The 19995-nt window shown below is 28.5% G+C and overlaps 3 protein-coding genes and 1 long non-coding RNA gene across 5 annotated transcripts; 3 read left to right on the top strand and 1 right to left on the bottom strand.

Moving 5' to 3' along the window:
- The first annotated feature begins 65 nt into the window (after positions 1–65).
- LOC112685564 lies at positions 66–3039 on the top strand. The gene is made up of 7 exons (XR_003148816.1): positions 66–705; positions 772–848; positions 918–1038; positions 1294–1383; positions 1449–1518; positions 2600–2720; positions 2790–3039. It is a non-coding gene; the product is annotated as an uncharacterized LOC112685564 (long non-coding RNA).
- Positions 3040–8160: 5121 nt separating this feature from the next.
- LOC112685580 lies at positions 8161–10682 on the bottom strand. The gene is made up of 5 exons (XM_025557512.1): positions 10660–10682; positions 10136–10275; positions 9761–10043; positions 8843–8988; positions 8161–8366 (listed from the first exon to the last, which is right to left on the bottom strand). The coding sequence occupies exons 1-5, from the start codon at positions 10680–10682 to the stop codon at positions 8170–8172; spliced, it is 789 nt and encodes a 262-aa protein (XP_025413297.1). The 3' UTR covers positions 8161–8169.
- A 1181-nt stretch (positions 10683–11863) lies between these two features.
- Positions 11864–15680, top strand: LOC112685579 (the record flags this gene model as incomplete). Its single annotated transcript, XM_025557511.1, has 4 exons — positions 11864–12584; positions 14800–14972; positions 15036–15216; positions 15283–15680. Coding segments are annotated over 4 exons (1473 nt in total), but the record flags the coding sequence as incomplete, so codon positions are not given.
- Positions 15562–19548, top strand: LOC112685582 (putative Dol-P-Glc:Glc(2)Man(9)GlcNAc(2)-PP-Dol alpha-1,2-glucosyltransferase). 2 transcript variants are annotated; one of them, XM_025557514.1, is made up of 4 exons: positions 15562–15966; positions 17622–17852; positions 18209–18535; positions 18598–19548. In XM_025557514.1, the coding sequence occupies exons 1-4, from the start codon at positions 15748–15750 to the stop codon at positions 19426–19428; spliced, it is 1608 nt and encodes a 535-aa protein (XP_025413299.1). In that variant the 5' UTR covers positions 15562–15747; the 3' UTR covers positions 19429–19548. The 2 variants fall into 2 exon arrangements, with proteins under 2 accessions (XP_025413299.1, XP_025413300.1); XM_025557515.1 differs by lacking the exon at positions 15562–15966 and adding an exon at positions 17409–17515.
- Positions 19549–19995: the final 447 nt, after the last annotated feature.

Here is a 19995-nt window from a genome sequence, read left to right as displayed (position 1 = left end):
AACGTCACGGCGGCGCGAGAGGTACAGGTACAGAACGCTCCGATTGAGCTGGTGCTTAGTCGAGAAAATCTCGGATTTTCATCCGGTCGCATCGGAAAAACGACGGATCGGAAAATCAAATGGACTGCTGAAATGGATAGAGGAGACAAAAGTCTACGGGAAACGGTCAGATACGAAACGAAAAACTTTCCGCGGGATTTAATTAAGTTTTCCGATCAATCGCGTCGCAGAGAATTATTTTAATATAATAGAAGAAGAAGATAGAAGATGGATAGATAGATTATCTATAATAGTACGTACTTTTTTTTTGTGTAAACGTTTTCGAATGCGTCTCATTAATTCTTCGCTTTAATCGTAATTTTAATACATGTTATGTGATATTCGATTCGTTTTACTGAAAAATATGAAGAGACATAACTAATCGGATGTTTTCATTGCATATATTGATTTGTTGTGAAACAGTGGAATGTTATTATTAAACGCTTACACACAGCTATGAAACGAAGAAAACATGGTACATAATACGTTTAAATTATAATTGGTTTTTTATAAGCGTTAAGTACGTTCAATACGATTTCTTTGCCAAAAGATGTTGGGAGATAGCTGTATGATTTCATTATAAATGGAATGGAATTGAATAAAACGTTTCGTCTGTGCTAATGATACTGATCATAACGTACAAAGCTATAAAATAAATAAAATTCGGTATGTATTACATTTTTTAACTTTTTCGTTCGACTACGTATTGAATGTTATTTTTTTCGGTTTTAGTTAACGAGTCTTATAGAATATCAGCCGTTACACTTGGACGAAAGGAAATGCAAACTTTTACGGTGTCTTTAAATAATGTTAAATAATTATAAATTTGTTTTTATGTTGAATACATTAAATTTTATTTATTTTTTCTAATAATATAGGGATATAGCTATTGTATTTTTTCATTTTACTTTTTTCTTTGAAATGGAAATGAATTCAATGTGTTATTGGTGCTAATGATACTATTCAAAACAAACACAACTATAAAATAAAGAAAACATGGTGTGTATTACATTTTTTTAACTCTTTCATTCAATTACATATGTATAGAATGTTATTTTTCCCGGTTTTAGTAGAATAGTCCTACAGAATCAGTCCTTACACTTGGATTAAAGGAAATGAAATATTTATGATGTTGTAAAACAATAAAACACAGAATGTTTTACATTTTTATAAATTATTTTCCTTATACTTTATATGCTTTAAATGTGTATTTTAAAATTTGATAATTACATTAATTTTTATTTGTTTTACCAGAAAAAAATTAAGTCAGAGCTTTTGTTTTACCGAGAAATATGAGGAGATATAGTTAATCGGATGTTTTCATTACATATACCTGCAATATATGTAATATATTATTTTATATATTAATACAATATATATATATATATATAATATATTGTGTTTACCAGATCGATTTAATGTGAATGGCTGTAATGATATTATAAAATGCACACACTGCTATAAAATGAAGAAAACATGGTATGTATTATATTTTAAAATGATATATTTGTTTTAGTAAATGAGTCTTATAGTATCAGTCCTTACAATTAGATGTAAGGAAATGAAACCTTTTATCTGATATTATAAAAAATAATAAATCCCAATAACTTTTACTTTTTTTGTAAATGATTTTTTATTATTACAAAATTAAAAATCAAATTATATGCAATACTTTTTATAATTCTATTGTTCACACATATGTTTATTAAGTCCATCGTTTGACTATGAATCAATTGTGATTTTTACCTTCTACATACTATATGCTTTCAATGTGTTTTTAATATTTGTTGATTACACATTTATTTTTATATGTTTTACTAAAAAATATTAGAAGATAGCTATTGGATGTTTTCATTGATTTTGTTTCTTTAAATTATGTTATATAATTATAAATTTGTTTTAAATACATGCAATTTGATTTATATTTCTACGTAATATAGGGAGATGTCTGTTGTATGTTTTCATTATACATTTTCTTTGAAAAGGAATAATTCAGTTACTACTTCGGTACTAATGATTAACTAATAAAAACAAACTCAACTATAAACTAAAAAAAAACATGGTATGCTATACATTTTTCAACTCATTCTTTCAATTATATATATTGAATGTTATATTTTCGGTTTATATAAATAAGTCTTATAGTATCAGTTGTTACACTTGGACGAAAGGAAATTAATGGTAATGAAAACTTATGTGATATTATAAAAATAAGTAAACCCAGTAAGTTTTACCATTTGTGTAAATTATTTTCTTTGTACAATATATGCTTTGAATGTGTTTTTAAAATTTATTTATTACATTCATTTTTATTTGATTTCCCATAAAATATTATGGGAGAGCTATGGGATGTTTTCATTGAGATGGAATGTAATTGACTTTTTTTGATATTTTTATTCTCACAAACAGTTGTAAAATTTAAAAATCAATTTATATGCAACACTTTTTATAATTCTTTTGTTCACATATTTTATCAAGTCTATCGTGCGACTATCTTTTAATTGTGTCTTTAAATTAAGTTAAGTACATTCACTTTAATTTATTTTTCCAAATCATACAGGAGATAGATGTTGGATGTTTTCCATTATACTTTATTCTTTGGAATGAAACTGAAGTCAATGTGTTATTGGTGCTAATGATACTATTCAAAACAAACACAACTATAAAGTAATGAAAACATGGTATGTATTACATATCTTTTTTTTTCAATTACAAAAATATATATAAAATGTTATTCTTTCCGGTTTTAGTAAAAGTCAGTCCTTACACTTAAATGAAAGGAAATAAAAAACTTTTATGATATTATGAAGATGAAAAAAACCATTAAGTTATCCCTTCTTTGTACTATAAGCTTTAAGTGTTTTTAAAATTTGTTAATTACATATTCACTTTTATTTGTTCTACCAAAAATTATGAGGACAGAGCTATTGTATGTTATCATTGAGAAGGAAAGTGATTGACATATATGATATTATTATGAATACAAACAGATACAAAAATTAAAACACTTTTTATAATTCTATTGCTCATATATGTTTATTAAATCTATCGTTCGACTATGATTTAATTGTGTCTTTAAATAATGTTAAATAATTATAAATTTGTTTTTTAAATATGTTAAATTCATTCAGTTTGATTCATCTTTCCAAATAATATAGACAGACAGTAGTGGCATGTTTTCATTATATTTTATTCCTTGAAATGGAATTGAATTCAATGTGTTATTGGTGTTAATGATAATATTCAAATCAAACCCAGCTATAAAATAAAGAAAACTTGGTATGTATTACAATATTTAACGCTCTTATTTCTCTATGATATAAATGTCTTTGTAAAATATCTTAAACTAAATATTGTTTATTTTGCTCATAGTGGTTTGCAGAGTAATGAATTAACGAGTGCTCAAACACCAGTGTAGTACTGTTGTACCCAAGAGCTTGGTTATTATTATACTTTTCTTCTAATATTATAAGAAAAAATTATAGTCTTAGTATAGTTTATTTATTTAAACCGTATCTTACTGGAACGTTTTATATAATAATAAAAATATTTGCTTTGATTATGTTAAGTTTCATACTTGTATACATTATCTTCACATATTCTTTAAGCTTAAAAGCACATATATGCTATGATTACAAGAAACTTCCACACTCTGTCTTTCATAAATTATTTATATTTTTATGTATTCATTCTGTATATTTTTTTTAAATATTGTTGATGAGTACTTTAATGTTTTCTGAATGTGAGAAAGAGGTTGGCGACCTCCACGTGGTCTTTCTTGGATGCGTTTTTCACTAAGAATTTTTAGAGTGTAAAACGTAACTAACGCCAACATATATGTATACACACCTATTATAAAGTATTCACTTATCGCACAATTTTTTTTTTTCAGACAACATCAAGGAAGATCTAACCCCATTTTTATAGTTTTTTGTGTGCAGACTCACTTTGTACCTATACATATTCATTAATTATTATTGATAAAATACGTCATGCGTTAGGTCTTCTTTCTTTTAACCGACTATACTGTGATTGAATGTTTATTTACTTTGATAATTTCATATTTCAAAAAATGTCAAGTTCTCTAGCGTTTATAAGACTTATAAATTGTTGTATCTAAGATACTTTTAATAAAAGTGTCCTTTTGTTAGGTTAAGTTACAGAAGAAGACACTTATAATGTTTTTGTTATCATAAATATATATTTTATTCGGTAACTGAAATATCAATATCTATATGCATATTCATACCTTTTTTTTGAAATTCTATGCTGTCTATTAAATATAATAAATTATACACTTATGTAACCTTTAACTATTGTTGAGAAGACACTTAACTTTGTAAGGGTACTATTATTATGTTTATTTTCAATTACACTGCGGTTTGCCCTCTGCTATTTCATTTTTTTTATGTACACATAAATGTTTTATATATTTATTGTATTGGTGTTTATACGTTTGACACGATGCATCGATTGTTAGTATAATATCGTAAGTATGGTGCCATAGTATTTTTAAGAAAACAATTAGGTGGGGGACTCCTAGTTAGCGAACGCCTTTGACGCCGAAGGCGTATCAATTTTCCACCTGTATATTATCAATAGTTAATAATTATCATAAGTAGTAACCGTGGTAGTATTGCATGATACATTGTACCTACATAATAATGTTTTGATTATTATTAATTGATATTATAAATATTAATAATTCATCACAATTATTTACTACGTTTATATGATAGCGTTAAAACGGTTTGAAATTAAACCGTTTTGAAATTAAGACCCATTAACGTCATGTAAACACTTAAAAACGGTTTAAAAAATGTAAATCGTTTTAAAAGTTAAAACGCTCGCGCTATGTAGTTTAAGAATTTAAAACCGTTTTATATGCTCAAACCGGATTATTAAATATACTGTCGCGTCCCGCGTAGTCACACGGTAAAACACATCACAACATCACAAGGAGGTTCCCATGTACATCAAAAACCACAACTATGGATAAGTTAGATTATTGTGTTCACGTGGTTATTACACTAGAGATTACAATAAGGAATTAGAATATCGAAATCACAAGCGTGGACAAGTGAAAGGGTTCACATAAACGTTTTTCTGGGAAATTGAAATAAAATAGTTTATCGGAATGATGTGGTGACCACATCCTGGGCATTTGCGTCAATAATTATGTCACGGTCTGGAGATAACGCACACACACTCACAATTTATAGGAAATTATCTTATTTTATTATCTTATTCATTTACACACACACATTTGGGATTTTACACACACACATACAATATCACATATAAAAGGGACCCGAAAACAAGGGCAAATCAGACGAGTCTTGTCTATGCTGCACTGAGCACCTTCACGTCAGTGTATGTTATGGTCTGGACTTAGAAATATTTCCAATTATTTTATAAGTTTAATTGTTAGGACTTAAATAATTTCTATCACTAGAATATTTACAAAATTTGTAGTTCGAATAATTTTTATAAGTTAAATAAATTTAATTATTTTAAAAAAGAAGTCTTATTTATTCCTGGCTACACTTCCACACAAGCGTTGACTGAGACGTTGTAACTGAATTAACGGATCAAACGGTTGGCACGTAACAAAAATTGGCGCAGTCGGTAGGATATTCAATAGAAGGCAATTCCACATCGGAACCATCGAGGAGCTGAACAACTTGCAGTCCTTCAACTTCTCAACTTCCATTGAATAGCTGATACTCCACCGGATCATTCAGTCAACAACATGTCTTCAATCAACAATTGTTTGTAAGCATATATTTTGTAATAACCATATTATTTTAAGATACAATTTTATAAAAGAAACGAAAACATTCTATGTTCATAAAAAAAAACCATTGACACCTAAAAATTCTAGCTAAATACCCACATTATTATTGAGAATTATTATTGAGAATTATTATTGAATTATTATTGAGTTATATTGAATTATTGAATTATTAAAGGGGATCCCGAGATTATATTGAGATTATATTGTGATTATATTGAAGTTATATTGAAATTATATTGAGTTTATATTGAGTTTATATTGAAGTTATATTGAGAATTATTATAGTGAAATTTATTGAGTTTATCTGGCCAGAGGCTCAATACGGTAGGGAAAAATATTATTTTGTTGGAGTTACTATAAAAAGGAATAATATTAAAAATTATTTAAAGAGATTATTATTGAGATTATTATTGAAGATTTATTATTGAAAGAATTTATTGAGATTATTATTGTTGAATTATTGAGATTATTATTATTGAATTTATTGAAAATATTATTGAATTATTGAGAATTAAAAGTTAATGGGTAAAGAATTTTTATGAGTAAGCATAGCAGTCCGGACTCGTCTCCATCGAAAGTAGCTAATTCGGTGTATAGGGAAAAAAGTGAAAGTGAAGGTAGTGTGGAAGATCTTGACAAAAGTTTTGTAAAAGAGGAAAATATTGATGAACACACTAAAAAATTATTAAACGTAGGAACACAGAGCGAGCATCGTAGAACTCGAAGTAGTCGTAATACTGAATTTGAGGAATTAAGATTTGAAGTAAAACCTAGAAGGAAAATGAATAGCAATATAGTAACATTAAAATTGGAAGAGGCAGTTAAATTAATACCAAAAAGTACGGGAGAAGATGATGTTTATCAGTTTATTCAGGCATGTGATTTAGCTATAGAGTCCGTAGAAAAGAAAAATGTACCGATTTTAATAAAATACATAACAACTAGATTAAGTGGTAGGGCTTTAGAAGCGTTCTGTACCTGTGCCTCTCGCGCCGCCGTGACGTCACCGATCGGTCTTCCGTCTACCTTATGTCCCCGTCAAATGGTTTAAATGCTCAAATCTTCCTATTAGATTCCAAATCGATTGGTAGGCAGGTTGTAGGCATAGGTACCCCGTAGGTACAGGTTTCGATTCTGGGCCGCCGCCGCCGACGTTCTTTGCAGGATTTCCGACGCCGCTTGGTATCTTATCAAAGAAAATTCGTTGTTAGCTCTTCTTTGCCATATTTATTTTTTTTTTTCCGTCCGTCGTGTCCGATATTTTTTTTTTCGTTTTCCCTTTCAAACGTTAATTTTGAAATCGTTTTATTAATCAATTAACTACGCTTTATATAAAATGTTATTCTTTTCGGTTATAGTAAGTCAGTCCTTACACGGAGTGCTATATGGCGGCGAAATATATAACAAAAAACACTAACGATGGAGTGGCGTACAGTGTACACGACGTCGGCGAAACGGTGGCGACGCACCGGTAGCTATTTTGCCTAGACGGCTACGTAAAACACAAATACACGACGGTGATGATGAACGTGCAGACGACCGACGACAGACCGGTTCTGGGAGCGGGCAGCAGCCTAGCCATTGGAAAACAGCACAGCTAACTACCCCCTCTCAAGAAATCGATCATGTTATCGACCAAGTTTGCAGGAGGCCAATATGCCGCGATCCTCGCACGACATTTGTCCCCAACAACTATTCCTAAAGATCACTGATTTTTTCCACAAAAAGAGCAACATTTTATATTTTAATGGATAGTTGAAACCATAGCCTGGTTTAACATAATTGTATTTATTTATTTTAAAAAACTTCTATGTGTTATGCTAATATGCTATTTAAAATAATACAATTTTAAATAAATAATTGGTAACTAAGTGATTAAATTAATTGTTTGTACATTTTAAATAAGGTACCATTAAAAATTATGTTTTGGAATACATATAAGCAATTTTCATAGTTAGATGAGATATGAGAAGACATATTTGCAGGTTTATATGAAAAAAACCTCCAGGGCACTTTAAGTACCAGGCCAACACTGGAATATACATAGATATCATCACATGCACATTTATGAAAGTACATATTTGTTGACAAAATCTCTAATAGAGTTATAAATGCCTCTGAAGAAAGAAGAAGAAGAATTGTTGCTACTCTGTTTTGAAGCAGCTTGTTTCATGCGATTTAACGCACTACCGGCTTTGAACCTTTCGATTTGTTGCTCGTTAAACGTGTGGTTCAACATTATTTCGTCTGCTTGCATATTTTAAAATATTTTATCACTGAAGTCAATTATTCATAACTCATCGTTTCGACCAGTGAAATTTCACATTTGTCCATCAATATGACATAAGATACATTTCAAAAGCCCAAGCTTTAAACGGCTCCAATAATTGTAAACGGTTTGATGTCGGATCAACTTTTACATTAATTTTTGATCCATCAGAAGGTGGAGCTTGATACGTGTCATGGCCAGGGTCAAAACATTTGGAAGGCAATTCATCGCCAAACGGATTACTCAATTCAAAATTTTTACCTGCAAAATATAAGTAATTAGTATTAGTGTATATAGAATTCGATCAAAACCAATTATATGATTATACATATATTTCAAACCCAGAATAAATAATTTTGGATACTTTATACTTTTTTAATATATATATATATATATATATACGCTTTAAATATTTATTTATGGCATTCTCTAAAACTAAGTTACAAAAATTCTATAAGACATTAAAATACTAATGAATTTAAGATTTTTAATAAAAAAAAATTTATTTACAACATAAAGTACCAGAGACTTTAATTATAGAAACTATTAAATTCACTAATAGAAAAATTTTATTTTACTCATAAATTATATCGTTAAATTAAAAAATATAATTGTTATCAATGAGTTAATAAACAAGAGTTTGATTCTAGTATATATATAAAGGTCCTTCTAAAAATGTAAAATACCAAAATTATTTTAAAATATTTTATCACTTAAGTCAATTATTCATAACTAACCATCAGCTCCTTTAATCGAATCAGTAACTGGATTGAAATCTAGACGTGCTTCAATAGCTAAAGCAGTAACTAGCTCAGGAGAGGTGACAAAAGCATGTGTTGCTGCATTAGCATCGTTTCGACCGCACAGAAAAAAAAATCTTGAGCTATATTGACAATACTGTCTTATTAAACTTTAACAATATTTAAATTTGTCATCACGATAATGTTATGTTATTCAAACAATATATTTTATTAAATTGATAATTGTTTCATCATGATGAATATCTTTATTATCAATGTTGTTGGCAAAAGATATATGTAAATGATAATATATTATTAAAATGACATTACCAATATTATCGTTTTTGTTATATTATTTTGTATTTATAACGAAGTTCATAACTATTTATAACTACGGGTTTTCCGAAATATCCGAGGTTCTTCAGCGACATTATCATCATGACAATTATATTATCAAATTAACCATCGACCATTATAAATTTTTGTTGCCGCCTAGTAGTGACTAGCGTTCTCTCGCGGGTACCCGTAGTACATATATATCTAGCTATATAAATATATATTTATATATATATATATATATATATATATATATATATGTTACCGGCATTGTTGACATTTAGGAAATGATGACAATTCCTAGTAAATGTTGACAATTCCTAAAAGCGGAAGGCAATGTTATCATCGCCTAGTATATGTTATCATTTCCTAACGATAGTAGGCAAAGATGCCACATTTTTTATGTCTGACTTATTTACTTATCTGACTTATTTAAATATTACTTTTATCAAAAATAATTATCAATTAATCTAATATCACCTTAATAAATAATCAATAAATAAACAAGTATTTTTTTAACATTTTAATTTGTGTAATTTATGCTTTTTAAAATTTTTTTATGATTTGCAACGTAGTTACTTATTTTTATTTTCACAATGCAAACTTCCATGACATTTAGAATTACAAGTTCTAGATGCCGATCTGCAAGCACACGTGTTCGTCTTGCATTTTGTCTTACATTGACATCGGGTGTATCCTTGTGCCCCTGAAATACTATTTACAGTAGCTGCCTCCCGAAGTGATAACGGTTTTTCTGCTTGACCTGCCGATTTTAAAACAGTACTTAGATCCAATAAATTTGCTTTGCAAGGATTTATTTCTGATCTTGTGTACATGTGTTTTAAAAATCCACTTTCAGTGCCTACAATTTAAAAAAAAAAATTAATTTTTAACGCACGAGTTTGAATATGAAGATGATTAAGACGTTAATAAAAATACTAGTGTATTTCTTACATAGCTTATATAAATCGTCCTTAACTTCTGTTACAACCGCTAATACATTTCTTGGTGATCTACGAGCACGATCTACATCTGGAATACTCAGACGTACTGTAGTTCCAACATTAAGTTCATCATATTTTCTATTGGATGTTCTATTTTCATAAAAAGCTGTAAATTTTTTTTTTTTTTTCACGGTCGGAGTTCATTGGATGGACCCAGTATCTTCGTTCTGGTGGAGCGAGACTATTCAGCTCTCCAGCTGCTTCTGCCACACACAGAACTTGCAATAAAGTTTTACTTGACATAATAAAGCGTTGACAAAACAAACATTTCAATATAACACCGAGTAGGAAAGTGATCGAAATTTCGTTTGCCTATGTTTGCCTAATATTTAAAATTTTAAAAATATCTTATCGCATGCTGCCACACCGCATCGTGTGGCCGAATATGTTATTGCGGTGCCACCGCAATTTATTTCACCGCATGCGGCAGCAACGCACCGTGTGGCCCGAGCCTTAGATCTCGGTTAACCTTACCTTGCGGTTATCGCAATCGACATAAATCCGTGTTTGATATAATTTCATGTTTCCGCACTGATACACAAAATAATTTTATAAGTTTATTTTATATACCCATGTGTCTCCGTTTCTCATTTAATTTGAGTTTGACAGCATTATTATTAGTTCGATAGTGTCTACTATATAGAGTGTAAATGACTATAATATATAGTTTTATTTAATTAATTTATAATAATTATAATTTGTATCAAAACAATATTTATCAATTTTTACAGTAAAATATACAATCATTTAAAAAAAAATTAATAAATGTCATTTTATGCATTTTTTTTTATGTATTTTTATTTTTTAGATCATCAAATTCCGGGCCCTATTGATAACATTGCCTAATAAACTACGGAAATGACGACAATTCCTAGGCGATGATAACATTGCCTTCTGCTTTTAGGAATTGTCAACATTTACTAGGAATTGTCGTCATTTCCTAAATTGTCAACATTTCCGGTAACATATATATAGCTATAGCTGCCAATACTTTACCACGCGTTAAAGTTTTTTCCATGGTTTTCTTTTTAGCTTTATAAGTTAACAGTTTATAACTAGTTAAATATTGCTGTACGGAACTTAGCACACAGCATACACGCGTATCTATTTGGCCTATTGAATATCAACAACATTGTGTATTAGGCTTTGTTATATTATTTTCTGTGATCTGTAGTGTTTTTTTCTAATATTGCAGTCAACATCAAGATCATATACTCGACTTATTATTTATAAACTGATATTATATGCTTACTGGCAAGTCTATACATTTTTGTTTTACTTTTATTGTCAGTGGTGCAATTAGACTTTACTAAAGACCTTTATAGATATATGTTTTTCCAAGAGTTAGTATCTTAATAATGTTTTAGTTATAGTATGCACCACTATTTTGTTATAAATTATAATGTTCTGATATAAGACTTAATTTTTAAAATTAACATGGATTAATTTTATATTTAAAGGTATTTTAAACAAAAATCTTATATTCTTATGACAATTCAAGTTCAGTATTTCATATCATCCAATGATCAGTACCTACCTATCTACCTACCAGGAGAGCAGCTATCCTGTTACTATCCTAAAGCAGTTTTGTGAAATAAGTTTCCTTTAAGTCAACAATTTGTTTGTAAGTTTGGATTATTGATATAATTGTCAATTACTGTAATATTTAAAAATTATTTGTTATGTATGTAAATTTAAAACTGATAGTTGGATATCGTTAGTGTATCATTTTAAAATTTTCCATTTGTTAAAATTTGATAGCAATTATACATGCTGTGAAGAAACTTGTACACAGTCTTTTCTTAACTTAGCTACTTTTAAAAGACACCTTCATAGAAAGCATGTAACACCTCTATTAGAACTAAAACCAGTACAATCATTTTCTAATGACTCTCCACTATTACTTCAAAGTACAGAAAGTGTTGATAGCCATAACCTTTTAACTGAAACTCCTGTTAATAAAATTCCATTTAATCTTGATCTATTTAGTGAAGCCATATATAAATCTGCTATTGAGTTTATAGTTAGTTTACACAACAGTAACAATTTTACTAGAGTGGATATTATATCAATTCAAACTGGAATACTAGACTCAATTATTGCTCCAGTTGTATCCATGTTAAAAGCAGTAATTGACAACGAAATTAAAGAACCTATTACACGTGGTAAATTCCATAGAGTAACTTCAGTTATAGAAAATATTTTTCAGCATTGTAATTCTGAATATTGTTTAATAAATTGGCTCAAAAAAAATGATTTTTTAAGTAATATTTATCAATTTAATATAAACAAAGAAATTTGTCCTGTTCAACATATTGGTGAAAGTGTATATAATGAAAAAAATACTACAGGAGCTCTTTTACCTTTAAAGTTTCAATTTAAAAAATATTTTGAACAAGGTGATAATTTTAAAAAACAGTATACTAAATTAAATTTCTATCAAAATAATGAAAGTATATCAATGGAAAATTTTGTCCAAGGAAATCTCTGGAAAAATAAAGGGTTTCAACATAACAAAATATGTATTCCTTTTTTTTTATACACAGATGAATTTGAAATCAATAATCCTTTAGGTTCACATGCTAATTTTCATTCTGTTTCTGCATTTTATTATAGCTTTCCTCTAGAAGATAATTGTTCAAAATTATCTTATATATATTTAGCTGCATTAATAAAGCATGTTGATCTTAAGTCATTTGGAAATGATCAATGTTTACATGGTTTGGTAAATGAAATTAATATGCTTGAAAAGGAAGGAATAGATATTGTAACACAAGAGGGTATTTTTCATGTCTATTTTATTTCTATTTTAATTATGGACAGATAGAGATAGGTAATATTTCACCTCCTATAACAGCTCATCATTTGAAAAAAAATCATTTAAAAATGTCAGCCAGGGAAGTCATGACTTTCATGCACTTTTTTCCTTTAATAATAGGAGATTTAATACCTGAATCTGATGAAGTTTGGGAACTGTTTCTGTTATTACTTAAAATTACAGATATTCTGTTATCATACACTTTTACTGAAAACGCAATACTATATCTGAAACAATTAATTTCCCAACACAATTTGTTGTACTTAACTCTTTTCAATGATAATTTAAAACCAAAACACTATTTTTTAGTCCATTATCCAACAATAATTCAAAAATCTGGTCCTCCTAGGCATTACTGGTTCTTTCGTTTTGAAGGTAAACACAAAGAATTAAAGATGTATGCAAGATCAACCACTTCTAGAAAAAATATTACCTTGACATTAGCAAAAAAGTACCAGTTTAAATTTGCTTATAACTTAATGAAAGACTTAGATAAAAAAATTATTTTCAAAGATAAACATAAGGTTTTAACAAAATATACTGATATTATTAACAATAAGCTCAATTTAACTTCATTACAATATACATGTTATAATGAATTGAGGTATGATGGAATTTTATACAAGGTTGGATATTATTTAACAAAGCATTGTGATGAAATGAGCTTATTTAAAATATTTGAACTTATTACAATAAATAATAATCCAGACAATATTTTCTATATTATAACCAAAAAAATTTTGTTAAATGGATTTAGTTCACATCTTGAATCGTTTATTGTAAGTAATAGTGAGGAAGAATCGAATGGTTGTTTTATTTTTAAAATAAATGAATTTAGTGGGCCTCCTATAAATGTAACAACAGTTTCTTCAGGTCAAAAAAATGATACGTTTGAAAGAATTCTACTAACTTAATAAATTGTCAATTATTTAAAGTTATGTTCACTATTTTATATGTATAAATATTATTAAATTATATCATTAAATATATATTTTTTTAAATGTATTAGAGTATTTATAAGGTATAAAGAAATGGAATACACACCACATATAAGTGACTCATTTTTACATATGCTTCAAGTACCTTCCAGTACTGTAAGTACTGTAATTTTTTTTAATAAATTTATTTTTAAAAATGATGCTTTTTTTACAATTAATTGTAATTATGCTTCTTTTTTTTGTAAGTACTATAATTTTTTTTAATAAATTACTTTTTAAAAATGATGCTTTTTTTTATTTATCGAGTTACTTATATTCTGTAATAGTAATGTTTAATGGTATTGTTAAAACCTTAGCCACCCACTGAAGCAGTAGAAATTATGAACCCTGATATATATCTTCAAAACAGTTCCACTCAGATGTCAGAATTGCATTACCCAGCTGAAGATTTACCAAAATTGAAGAAAGTATTAGAAGATTGGGGATTAACATGTGTATATCAAACTTGTATTGGTAAGATAAGTATACCACAAAATTAACATTAGATTAACACTTAATCACTCATTATCCTATAAATATATTTTTTTTGTATAGATCAACTAATTGATATGAAAATTCTTCGGCTTTTAAAAACTAGACATGTTGATAAATTATTATCAACATATCCATTAGGCATCCTAGTAAAATTTGAATCTGAACTAGAAAAATGGAAAATCAGTTTAAATATTGTTGATATAAATAAAATAACAGAGTCTGCTGAAACATCAATAAACAAACCAAATTTAGAACCTCCTCTTAAATCTTTTAAATCAAGCCAAGAATTAAAGGTTGATGTAATTCTAAATTCATCAACACAAGGTTCTTTAATATTGGACTATTATAGACAGAATAATAAGCTAAATGATGGTATTAGATCAACATTGGTCGACATACTTATTGGGCATATACTATCACAGCGCATACAAATGTCTGTAAGCTTGGCTGAATCTATAGCAGATCAAATAGTGGCAATGTTTAATTCTGAAATTAAGGTAATTTAATTTGTTATTTATTGCTATCATAATAATAATAATTACCAAAATTAAAATCTACAGGATACCTATTTCATGAAAATTGGATGTAATAAAAACCCAAAAGGCAAATTGTATGCCAAGTATAATAACTCAATGAGAAATCTAAAAAATACTGGGTTAATTCATACTACAACTAAATTAGAAAAAAATAAAACTGGTAGCAGAAATCAAGAGAAAGAGAGTTGTACTGAGAAGACATTTGGTAAAATATTTAATTTATAAATTAAAATATACATAATATATATTATAATGTCTATATTATTTGTAGTACCAGAAAATGAAATAGATTATATATTGGATGAATTGAAACATGACAACAGTCCATTTCCTGATATTGAAAAAAACTGGAAAGCTAGTGTAAACTATCGACTTAATTACATTAAAAATTCAGAGTCAACAGCGAAAATATTAAAAAATTGGAAACAATATTCAATTCCTTATGGCCATAAACTAGTAATAAATTCTTTATTATCTATGGCACCAGTTGCCAGTACCCGTGTGTTATCGATCGTCGCTCTCGGCGTTATCAGTTTGCGCGTTCTTATCAAGCGCCTGTTATCGTGTCGCCGCGTTCGAAGTGTGCCGCACGGTGTTCGCGTCGGTTTGCATAATGTCGCAGCGCGAACGACGACCACGGTGTTGTGCAGTGAAACGTGCGTATCGTAATATCTTCATATCCGCTGGTGGGTGACTGTTGTCCGATTGCACAGGAGCTGCAGCCGACCCAACAACGATGGCACGGCGGAACCTAAAAAAACGGCAAATGCGCGACGATGGCGCGAAACCGTGCACCGGCTTAATGGCGACATTGCCCGTCTTCCTCCTGTCAGCCGTCTCGTACTCTATATTGCGGTATTTCGTGCAGCCGTTATTCCGTTCCGACGAGTATTACATTGACGAAGAGTTCCATGTGCCTCAAGCTCGCCGTTATTGCCAAGCAGCATTTCATCAGGTTGGTGTGCTTTTCTATTCTTTTTCTATTAACTCAATCAACTCATTTTTTTGCATTGATACCCAGTGCGCAGTCTGAGGTAGTTCATCGAACCGTTGGACACTGTGTTCTTGTGTGTTTTCGAACAGCCAACCGTAAGATGTCGTCTGACTACTACGTGTCATCTGTAAAGTCCTGTGTCCATATGATCACACTCTTCCATTCTGTGATTTTCTTTAATTTATTGTCTCGTAAGCCCATATGATAAATGTATGATATATACATTTAGCCATACTACAAATGTCGATTTTATAATGTACTATATTGCAATGATTTTCAAATCTTTATTTCTTCATGTTTATTGATATTTCTAACATATTTAATGTGTCTACAAAAATTGGATAGTAATAAATAGGTATTTGCAATTGCCTATTGTTACTATAGAAAAAATATTTCCATATAAGGTGTTATGAATGTTTTTTTGCGTTCTAAAATGTATAGGTACAATTTATTATGTTTAGTTTAATATTTGTGATAATTTGTATTTATTGAATAATATTGTAGATTACATTTTGAATAATGATGAATAGGTACTTAAATTGCTTACAAATTAAACTTCAAGTATAGAATATTTTTATTTTGTTATTTAATTTAATTATTAAATAAAATATGATTTATATCACTATAAAATAGCCGATAATTATTTTTATTCTAGAGGATTAACATTTCCTAGTTATCATAGGCATAAACTGTTGGGGCAAAGGGGGCAATTGCTCCCTAGAAAAAATAAGGAGGGACAGTGTCCCCTCTGATATTTAACATACCTTGTTTTAAAATAAGTACAAAACTATAAAACATTACTATAACATTTTTTTTTTTTTTAAATCTTAATTTTAAGTTTTCGCTTATCTAACATAATGTTAGAAAATTAATAATTTTATATAAAAATATGTAGGTAGTAAAGCTGTGTTTAGCCTCAGACACCCTTTTTTTTAAATATGTAATTATATTTTTGTTCCCCCCCCTAATAAATTTCCAAGTTATACCTTTGCTAGTTATAAATCATATTCTTTCTTACAGGTATTGATTTTCATTTATATATATACATATATATTAAATGTACTCTATACTTTTCAAAAGTATACATTTTGTTTTTGTTTTAATCAGTTTTAATACATACAAGTTATAACACAGTGACTTGATTTATATATGTTACCTATAGATATCGATTGTGTTCCGCGTCGTTATCATTACCGGCCTAACCGGTCTAGTGTACCGACGGGCCTTTGATTTTATTATATTCAGTCGGGAAAAGTATTCTAAATTGTAAAGGTGCTGACTCCGCACTTAAAATAAAAGACTTATTAATAAACATCAAATTAATTATTTATATTTTATATTTTATTCCTTTATTTCATACAGTCCATTAACGATAAAATTTATAACTGATGTAATTTTATCAGGTCAACAATATAATTAAATGTGATTCTGTCAACAATGTGAAATCTCATTATTTGTTTTATAAGAACCAGTATAACATTTACAGTTCCTGTCCTGAATTAGTCTATAGGTATCTACTAATAGTCAATTAAAAAAATATTCATAAAAACTCAACTAAAGACATTGTTAATCAAGTACTGTTGTTAATAAATTAAACTGTTTTTTCTTTTTTACAGTGGGATCCAAAAATTACTACACTGCCTGGATTGTATTTATTGTCAGCTATTGTGTTAGTACCTGGTGTACAGATTTATAATTCAGTATTATCAATGATTGGTATTTTGGATAACAATTTCCTTCACAATTATGATGCATGCTCATTGATTGCATTGCGAGCTGTGAATGCAATAGGAGCTCCATCATGTTTGTATTATGCATATCATCGTTGTCAACAATTACTATTACAAGTGAGTTTTAATCATAATTTTGATATAGTAAAATGCAATACTAATTTTATTACCTATTATTTTAATTGTTGCCAAAATGTTAAACATTTGTATAATAGTAAAAAATGTTTTGTAAAGTTTTGACCAACAAATATTTCAGGAAGTAATTTTTTGTTATAATTTAAATTATATAATTATTTTTACAGTATAACAAGTTTAACGATCAAAGAAATGTGCATTACAGAGTAAAATTAGTATTTAAATTTTCTAGTACTCATAAATTTATAGTACTATAGTTTTGTTTAATCACTTCATTTTTTATCACCTTGTACATGTAAAAGTTTGTAATTCATTGATTATAATATTATTTGTTAAAGAACGAACGTAAGAAATCATTAATTGGAGAATGGTCATATATAATTTTATCAGTGAGTGTTGCAACATTCCCAGTTATTTATGCCCCGTACTCGATGCTCTATTATACAGATGCTTGGGCTACAGCATCTGTTTTTCTATGGTATTCTAGTCATCTGAATAGTAAAAAAAGTTCATGGCTTAAAATTGGATTGGGTGGATTTTGTGTCTTGTGTCGTCAAACAAACATTGCATGGTTAGTGTTTGCAACTATCATAGATGTATGTCATTGTACTGAACAATGTTTCCCTGCTGTGAAAAATAGTGGTTGTACATTTTCCTACATCCGAGTGAGTTTTCTTATAATAAAACTAAAAATGACAAAAATAATTATAATTTAATTTATTTACAGGCATGCATCACCGAATTATACAAATGTTGTACAGTTAAACAAAGTAATAGATTCAACATTTTATTCAACTTAATGAAGAAATGTTGGCTTTCAACTTACTCAAATTTAATAGTTATTGGATCATTTGCATTGTTTGTAGTGTTCATAAACAAAGGTGACTTAGTTGTTGGTGATCGAAGTGCACACATACCTCGTTTTCATCCTATGCAGTTATGTTATTTTGTGATTTTTGCATTAACTTTTTCTTTGCCGTGGATACTATCACAATACTATTTTAATAGACAAATAACTAACTCATTTGTTAAACAATCCACTATAATCTTCTTTGAACTTCAAAAGAATATTTCTATAGTGGTATTAATTTCTTTGGCAACATTAATTTCCGGATTAGTATACTTCAACACTATAGCCCATCCATATTTATTAGCTGATAATAGGCATTATACATTCTATGCGTGGAGACTACTGTTCAGTCCTGGTAAACCTGTATTTCTAAGGTATTTACCGGTGCCGCTATATGCATGTGGCCTATACTATTTAGATACAATGTTAATACGTTCATCTATTGCTTATAAGTTAGCATTTTGGATAGTTACACCACTTGTACTTTGTCCTCAATATTTGTTAGAGCCTCGCTATTTTGTAGTACCTTATCTTATGTATAAACTTCATAGTAACAGAAATATTACGAATAGTAATACTTTTAAAGCAGCAATTTTTGAATTTATTACATACCAAATGTGTAATTTTGTTATTATGTGGGTATTTTTGTATCATCCGTTTACTTCTACCATGGACAAAACTGGCCGATTGGATCGTTTTACATGGTAATTCCTATTCTATACAATGTAAACCGATTTGTCAAATGTCATGGTATTTCAAATAGTTTTTACTTAAATAAAATACTGTTTATTTTTCCTATATTTTGTTAAAAATTGTTAAAGAATTCATGACTGAATAAATATTATATTTTTATAAAATAAATATAACGTGTTTACACTAAATTTTATTTATTTTTTTACTCTTATAATTAAAATCTGTCTTTATTATTAATTTAATTTCGATTTTGATTGTGGAAAAATAAGGAAAAACGAAAAGAAGCAACTTAGTTTTTATTATTAGAGTAGTATTAGGTTTTTTAGAAATTTAAGGTTTAATAACCAATAAAGTAGCACTACATTTTGTGTACGGTTAAAAAAAATGATATTGATCAATTAAAAACTCTTCAATCTATAGTAAGACACATGGTTAGGTAATAAACACATAATTTAACATTTATTTTAAATTGCCTACACAAAACCCTTTAAAAAAATCTTACAAAATAAATCATTATTAATTTACAGACTTGGATAGTATTTCGAAAACCTACTTCCTAGCCACAACAATATTTAATTATGT

The sequence above is a fragment of the Sipha flava genome, unplaced genomic scaffold (genome assembly GCF_003268045.1).
Source record: "Sipha flava isolate LNK unplaced genomic scaffold, YSA_version1 282_pilon_pilon, whole genome shotgun sequence".
NCBI classification, from domain to species: domain Eukaryota; kingdom Metazoa; phylum Arthropoda; class Insecta; order Hemiptera; family Aphididae; genus Sipha; species Sipha flava.
The sequence above is the reverse complement of the archived record's forward strand: the minus strand, read 5'-3'. Positions and strand labels throughout refer to the sequence as shown.

Coding starts and splice junctions, on each gene's coding strand:
- LOC112685580 (XM_025557512.1), bottom strand. CDS start 10,682: ATGTCGATTGCGATAACCGCAAG. Junction 10,044..10,135: donor GGACGATTTATATAAGCTAT/GTAAGAAATACA, acceptor TTTAAATTGTAG/GCACTGAAAGTGGATTTTTA. Junction 8,989..9,760: donor CATTGTGAAAATAAAAATAA/GTAACTACGTTG, acceptor TTGTCAATATAG/CTCAAGATTTTTTTTTCTGT.
- LOC112685582 (XM_025557514.1), top strand. CDS start 15,748: ATGGCACGGCGGAACCTAAAAAAACGGCAAATGCGCGACGATGGCGCG. Junction 15,967..17,621: donor GCCAAGCAGCATTTCATCAG/GTTGGTGTGCTT, acceptor TCTTTTTTACAG/TGGGATCCAAAAATTACTAC. Junction 17,853..18,208: donor GTCAACAATTACTATTACAA/GTGAGTTTTAAT, acceptor TATTTGTTAAAG/AACGAACGTAAGAAATCATT.